At 45.3% G+C, this 7,440-nt stretch overlaps 1 protein-coding gene across 1 annotated transcript; it reads right to left on the reverse strand.

The window, feature by feature from the left end:
* Positions 1-4,263: 4,263 nt before the first annotated feature.
* Positions 4,264-6,003, reverse strand: LOC124699645 (GDSL esterase/lipase At1g28600-like). The gene is made up of 6 exons (XM_047231915.1): positions 5,788-6,003; positions 5,545-5,581; positions 5,237-5,452; positions 4,899-5,053; positions 4,552-4,828; positions 4,264-4,460 (listed from the first exon to the last, which is right to left on the reverse strand). The coding sequence occupies exons 1-6, from the start codon at positions 6,001-6,003 to the stop codon at positions 4,264-4,266; spliced, it is 1,098 nt and encodes a 365-aa protein (XP_047087871.1).
* Between the last annotated feature and the right edge of the window lie 1,437 nt (positions 6,004-7,440).

Consider the following 7,440-nt stretch of genomic DNA (forward strand, 5'->3'; position numbering starts at 1 on the left):
GCTTCTAATTTAAATACTTCCACCATATGTTTTATCAGAGAACTGAATTAAGTAATTTGTAATAATTGAGTACTAAAGTTCTGTCGTTAAAATCCTATTGCTTGATTATTCTGGTGAAAATGGCAATCCTTCCCTCGCTGAGATTATCTAATATGGCATGTTCTGATTGTTTGTCTGTTCAATATTGTTCGTTTTCCTACTCACCAACCATCCCATTTTGTACTTTTCGTTATTCTTCAGCTCAAAATGGATAAGGTGATAAGGTGGACGATTCAGGCTAATTCCTTTCCGTGCGTTGTGCGCCAAGGCACACATAGCATGCATCTCTGCTCTTTTACTCCAATGTACCTAAAAACTGAGAAATCATATTATCTTGAATAATTATGAAGTGTTTTTCCAAAATTTTCATATTGAGTCTGCATATTAACTACACAAATATGGAGATAGTATGACTACTTATACGCACCAATGCGGAATTTTTGTCCCGCAGCAACGTGCGGGGTATCATCTAGTTTACCCTAACTATGCAACCCTTGTCAAGTCCATAAAAGAGAAAAAGGACAAGGCTTTGACAAGAAATGAAGCTTGCTTCACCAAAAATCAAGAGGCATGCCGCAAGGATATTGAGAGAGCTTTTGGTGTCTTGCAAGAAAAGTTTGCAATTGTCCGGGGTCCTGCAAGGTTTTGGGACAAGGAAACTCTTGTTGATATCATGACATGTTGTGTGATTCTTCACAACATGATCATTGAGATGAAAGGGGTTTGAACTTGCCATGTTTCTATGACAATGTTGGCACCCGAGTGTAGCCCGAGAGGAACCCTGATCGGATTGAAGCTTTTCTTGCAGCTCATCGAGGCATTGAAAATGCCGAGACTCATCACCAGCTCACCCAAGATCTGATTGATCACCATTGGCAGTTGCATGGCCAATGAGTTATTACATTCATTTCCCATTGTTGTATGTGTGAAACATTCATTTCCTATTCTTGTATGTGTGAAACATTTGTTCTTTGTTTAATTCTTCCATTAGAACATTTGTTAACATTTCCGAAAAACATTATTGTAATAATTATGACGATTATTGTGTGATGTAAAACATTTATTTTATGTGAATGTTGTGTTGGTTCTAATATCCAATTTGTCAAAAAACCCTGTTTTGAGGGGTTGAAAACTCGTCCGAGCTAGCTGTTTTACGGGGTGGGGATACGGGGTCTGCTAGCTCGGACGAGTTTTCGGCCGGCGAAAAGTGAATACAGGGCCCTCTACTCGCGTTTTAAGGGGCGAAGAAATACGGGACCTGTTAGACATGCTCTAACAAGGCATCAGAACAAGAGTAAGGATGCTCGGAAAAGGAGGCTCACAGATTTCTCTCCACCGAGTGCGGCGGCAAACAACGATGCGGCGATTCTGGCTGGCATTTCCACCGGCAAAACTCGCCGGATTGGCGTCTGGAGGTTTTTACAGGAGTGGTCAAGCGGATCAGCGAATGGATTGGCGCAGTAGGGTTTCCGCCGTCCCCGACTCCGGAGAAAAAATCCCCAATCGGCCGGGAGCCGGGAGAACTGGAGAAGTGGGAGAGGTGGTTTTCGATGACGTTGCAAGTACTCTTTTTCCACCGTGGCTCTACACGCCGCCGCCGCACTGTTCTCGACAGCGACAGCGGCAGCGCCGCCTACTCCTCTGCTCGCGCCGTCTCTGCGGAGCTGCACGCACACATGCCGCGCTGAACTCCCGATACAGCGCCGTACGTCGTGAGTCGTGAGTAATGAGGCGGGTAATGGGCCTATCTTCGCCTCTACCGCAGCCAATCCGCAAGCTGCTCTGCTCATAGGTAGGCTCTCTTTTTTGTTTGTTTGTTTGAGAGTAGCTTATCACGTGTACCACGAGATATAGGTAGGCTCTCTTCGATCGCTTCAGGTTAGGAAGAGATGATTCGAAACCACAGCAGGTCCCTCCTCACCAAGATTCAAGGATATCTGTTTAATACCATTTGTAATACTCCATAGTACATCTCTCCATGATTATGTTGTTCTATTAGACCCTTCCAGCCTAATGTGAACGTGTTTTTTTTTCTTCATATAATCTTGTTCAGTATCCACGAGAAAAGCGATGAATTGTCCGATCAAATCACTGGAAAACTTAAACTCTTAATGAAATTCCCTTTCTCCAGTGTGGAATTTATTTTTCATTGATCCCTTGAATCATATGCCATGCAAGTTGTGTAGTGATTTTCTTGCTCTGAAAGCTGGCTCTGCTTCTCTATTTCGTTGTCAAAGTACATTCAGTAATTTTAGATCTATATAATTGTTAGAGCTGAGTATGAATTTAGTAGTAATATATATACTAGTGTGATTTTTAGCTTGAACAACATCGCTATCATTCTGTTGCCTTCTAACCTGCAATGACTACAGTACTAACACAGCAATGAAGGCAATCCCAACGAACACTGCAACTCTACAAGAACCTCTGGGATAGTAACTTATTCCCTTACATATATAGACTCTTCCAACCGATGTTCTGCAGGATAAACTGAGAATTATGCTGCAGTTCAATTAGTATGCGAAAAAAAAAGGATATGATTTGGTTCAGTGTTTGTCCTGAGATTTCAGCAGCTTGATAAATATGTGGATGCGGGCCCTTTTCTGGGCTGATGAAGATGAGATCAATTGTGGGTAGCGTGGAATTTTTTTTTGCAGGACAGCTTTCTTTGGTGGCTTGGGTGTCAAAGACCTAACATTGAAGGGTCTAGCGCTGAGAGTATGTTGGGAATGAGAACAGACCCCTCGAGGCCATGGCAGAGCCTACCGGCGCCCAAGGATGCAGTGGTTGCTGAAATCTCCGACAACTTTATTTACAAAAAAGTGGGGAATGAAATACATATTGTTTTCTAGAAGGAAAAATCCTTAAAAGGAGTTTCAGTGCAGGACATAGCACCGTTTTCTAGTTAAACATGTCAACACACGGACACGGAACCGCTAGACTGTACATTGTGCCCTAGTAGGAAACAGATGGATCGAAGACATTTCAGAGGACTTATCTCCGCAGGCAGCAATTCAATATGTCCTGCTTTGGCTGCACATTTTTACGCTGGCCAGAGATAGGCAGAGGATCGGCTCAAGTGAACTTTGTCGCCTGATGAACAGTACGCTGCAAAGTCAGCGTTTCGCATCAGCACAGGCCATCTGTAAGAATGGAGCCCCGCTGAAGTGTAAAATTTGCATGTGGCTTCTTGTCTAATAAAGATTGTATATCTGGGACATACGGTTTCGACGTGGTTTGCAGGATCGGTCCGTGGGTTGCTTTGTGTGTCTGTAGGAACATTTTCACGCAATGTGCTCATGCTGCACAGGTTTGACACCTATGCTTCAATACTATGAAGGTTGCCGCTGGCCCGCAGAGGTGCCCTCCATCACATGTCACCTGGAGGAATGGTGGAGCAGAGAGCGAGCAGGGTTCAGCGCCAAGACCAGCAGAAACTTTGATTCTTTTGTAATGCTTTACCTGGTGGAGCTTGTGGAAAACTCGCAACGCCTGGCTCTTCAACAATACGGCACAACAACACAATGTTCAGAGTTTAGCTAGTCTGATTATCAACGAGTTCATGCACTGGTCCATAGCTAGGAATGGTGCCTCAGGTGTCTTCGATGTAATAGAGAGAGTAGCCTTTAGTGTGAGTCTGGTGTGTCTAGATTCAACCAAATTTAGATAAACTCGCGACATTCTTTTATAGAAAGAGGTAGTATATGATTTATGTGTGCAATCAAAATATTTGAAACGATATTGACAACTTGACTAAACAAGTGTCCAAAACGTGATCTCGTGAGCTGCAGGGTGAAGAATGTATACATTCGCTAGGGAAAAGATGAGCAGACACAAACCAGTCCAACAAATTTTATCAAGGAAGAGGCCACGAGACACTAACAATGGATAATAGGAGATCTATTTTTCCCTGTTCTTTCTTTGATAAAGGGGCACTTAATTTATTACTCATAAGACATCATCGAGAAATTTCTCACCATACATGGATAATAGAAAAACTATAATGACTTTCTGCAGCCCCAGCAAGTCACTATGTTTCCCGCAACAACTGAGTATCTTATTCAACAAAAAGAAAAAAAGTGAATACCTTGATCGTAAAATTTGCAGTCATGGACAAATCCATGTACAAGCATTTACATGCTGACGTGTGAAAAACTCCTTGATTGCAATATTGCTCTTTGTACTCTCTGAATCTGAATCCAAACATTATTTGGCCGTTGATGCTTACAGTCCCACCCTTAGCATGGTACCGGCAACGAAGCTGTGAGTAGCCTCTGTGTAATGGATGCCGTCCCACGAAACGGATTTGGATGGGTCGTCGCAGGTGCTTGACAGTGGCGTACCGCAGAAGAAGGTGAAGTTGAAATTGTACGGCCCACCGCCGCCGCCGCAGCACGCTGCCAATGGCTTGCTCCCAAAACCTGCATGCGTGCCGAGATAAAGTACTGGTGAGAAGAGGCTATAACATGGCGCATCAAAGAGAGGACAAGGTATGCAGGGCGGAGCGGGCACCATATGTTGCGGGCGAGGCGACGATTGCGGTGATGGGGGTGTACAGGTCGCCGTAGTAGATAGACGTGCGGGGGTAGGCTCGCCGGAGCTTGGAGAGCATGCGGTTCAGCGCGCGGTTATGCAGCTGGGCGAGTCGGTTGAACGGCGCGATGCAGCCGGACGCCGGGTCGTAGTAGCCGCTGGCACCGCTAGGTAAGAGGGCGAGCAGCTCTGGCTCGCATCCCATGGGTATCATCCCCGTCACCACCATTTTCTTGGCACCAGCATTAATCACGTTCTGGGTACAAAGATATGTAAGCAATGGGAAAAACCGCCGGTGAGATGAGCTGAGCTGTGCGGTTACTTACGATGAGGGCGGAACGGATGACAGCGATGATGTCCGGCACCAAACTCTCCGCTAGGCCCACCGTGTCGTTGACGTTGTTCATGAGGGCGAAGGAGTAGTCGTTGAATCCGATCTCTCCGATGTAGAAGAGGGAGCTCGCCATGAGCTTCCGCTGCTCTGTAAGTAATATATACGATTCTCTACTAATCAGCAGCGCTTGTCGACCGCATGACCTGATCAGCTACCTACTTGATCGAGATTCGAGATCCCCCAAACAATTGCAATTGCAAGCGCAGCACAAAATGGAATTGACTATTGCTGTAAAACTTTAATATATAAAAAAAGCCATGGTATAGTTACCGTTAGGTTTGGAGGCAAGAAGCTTCAAAACACCGTTGAACCAGGTGGTCTGGTTGCTGAGAGAAATCGGCACGAACGATTTTATCCCTTTGGTCTTCAGGAACGCCATGTCAAGCGCGGTGGCGCCGCCAACTGCGAAATTCACGCCTTTCTGAAAGTCGTTTGCAGTCTTGCCGGCGAGGTACGGCGTTGGCTGCGGCAACCCCAAGGACTCCACTGTATCCACAGCAAGAGGATAAGCAAATGTGAGCTTACTTGATCAAGAATGGATGTCAACGCAGATCGATCGCTGGGGCATAATTTGGTACCGATGAAGTCGATGACGAGGCGGCCGTCGGAGGCTCGGTCGCTGGGGCTTTTCAACTCGGCGGCGGCCGCGTTCCGGGTATCGACCAGCGAGCGTCGCCGCAAGTCGTCTGCAGACCTGCTGGCGAGGTACGGCAGCTTGAGCAACTCCACTGTATCCACAGGGTCAGACAAATACATACATGAGTTTATTTGATGAGATCAATCTGAAGCAGAACTAGCGATTGTTGCTCAGTGTGGTTCATACCGGGGCGTTTAAAGTGGGTTTGCCCGTAAGGCGCGTTGGTGAAGGGCCCTCCGGCGGTGGCCGGGAGGATGGCCGAGTTCCCGGTGTCGGTGAGCGAGTCGCCGAAGCATAAGACCCGGTCGTAGCTCGCCTTGCCGCCGCCAGCACCGGCCTCTCCAGTGACAGCGACGAGAAGAAGGGCCGCTAGGACTAGGAGACGAGAAAATGGCGCCATTGCGAGTTGCGAGTAACAGGAGCCGACGATCATCACTATTTATAATGCCGCTTCCATCGGTGGGTGCTCCGGCCGCGTGCATTTTTCCAATGCCAATGTCAGCCCGAAATAATATGTTCATGGAGGACCCTCTCCTCGTGCGCCAAAACTAAAGCTATCTACTCCGGCGACATGCCACATGCAGGATCTTGGAGATCTTCTGGGAGCGTGAGTGCGGTGCCACCTGCTACGGCCTTGCATGTACTCCCTCCTTCCCAAATTAGGGACCATATTTTTTTAGTAAAAGTTATGTTTTTAAAAGTTTGAGCAACTCAATACAAAAAATATCAATTTCTATAATTTTAAATGCACCTAATATGAAAATATATTTCATGATGGTTCTTAAAATATTAATTGATTATTATAAATGTTAATACTTTTTTATATACAGTTGATCAAATTTTGAGAAGTTTAATTTTATTTAAATATTATAAGCACTCTATTTAAAAATAGGGGAGTACTTCCGGCAAACAGACTCTGACAGCTTTAGATTTCTATATGGCAAGAGGCCCAGTGGCCAGCACTGCTCACTTTTGCTTTATAAAAAATTATCTATCTCTTATCTTAGTCATGTGCTAAGATCCTATTCATGCTCATAGCCAATCTGGCGGTGTCAATGGGCCTGTAGCACCGGTGGCAACTCGATCACTTAAGCAGCTAGCTAGCTGCTCTAAGCCTACTACAGTCCTGAAAGCAAAGAGTGCATGCCTTCACAATTTCTCAATGGGCATGCAGCTATTTATCATTACTGAAGTAACCTAACAATTGAAAACATTTCTCATTTTTAAGGTTCATGCTGTTCTCTCCAGCTCAATGAAAACAATTGAATTTCGGCAGTCGTTCAGATTTTCTTCATCTCTGAAGAGTGAAAAAATATGGGTTTGACAAAATGGAAATAATGCGTGAAGAGGGAAATGCAGGGATTAGAGTAAAGATACATTTTTTTCGAAAATGGGCACTTTATTACTTGCGCAATAGCCCGGCCTCTGCATAACTAAGATGCACACAGCCGCTCACAGATTCGTTACAAAACCACACAGGTGTTCTAATAAAAACATAGTTCAAAAACCATAAACAAAGACTAGCTAGGAGGATCTAGTCGAAGATTACGCTGCCACCCATGTTGGGATAAAATATCCCTGGCCGTATCCTCCAACCGTGAAGACACCTCCGTAAAGAGGTCCCGGTGCTCCACACGCTGCAACGGTATCCATGAACGAAGCAAAGCTGTGCACCGGTAGATGACCTGCAAAAAGGAAGAAGAAATATTATTGAAAATCTTGTCATTTCTACATAGCCACAGCGATCAAATGATTGCAATCGCTCCCATCCTAATAAGACGTTTAAACCTAACATCCACACCATTGAGCCAGTTGCCAAATAAATTGACAACACTAC

This window comes from Lolium rigidum, chromosome 3 (genome assembly GCF_022539505.1).
Source record: "Lolium rigidum isolate FL_2022 chromosome 3, APGP_CSIRO_Lrig_0.1, whole genome shotgun sequence".
Classification (NCBI taxonomy): Eukaryota; Viridiplantae; Streptophyta; class Magnoliopsida; order Poales; family Poaceae; genus Lolium; species Lolium rigidum.

What these genes read in the sequence shown, in the direction of transcription:
- LOC124699645 (XM_047231915.1), bottom strand. Translation starts at nt 6,003, where the DNA reads ATGGCGCCATTTTCTCGTCTCCTAGTCCTAGCGGCCCTTCTTCTCGTC. An exon ending in CCTCGTCATCGACTTCATCG is followed by an intron (nt 5,453 to 5,544) that starts GTACCAAATTAT and finishes CTGTGGATACAG; the next exon opens with TGGAGTCCTTGGGGTTGCCG. An exon ending in TCTTGCCTCCAAACCTAACG is followed by an intron (nt 5,054 to 5,236) that starts GTAACTATACCA and finishes TATTACTTACAG; the next exon opens with AGCAGCGGAAGCTCATGGCG.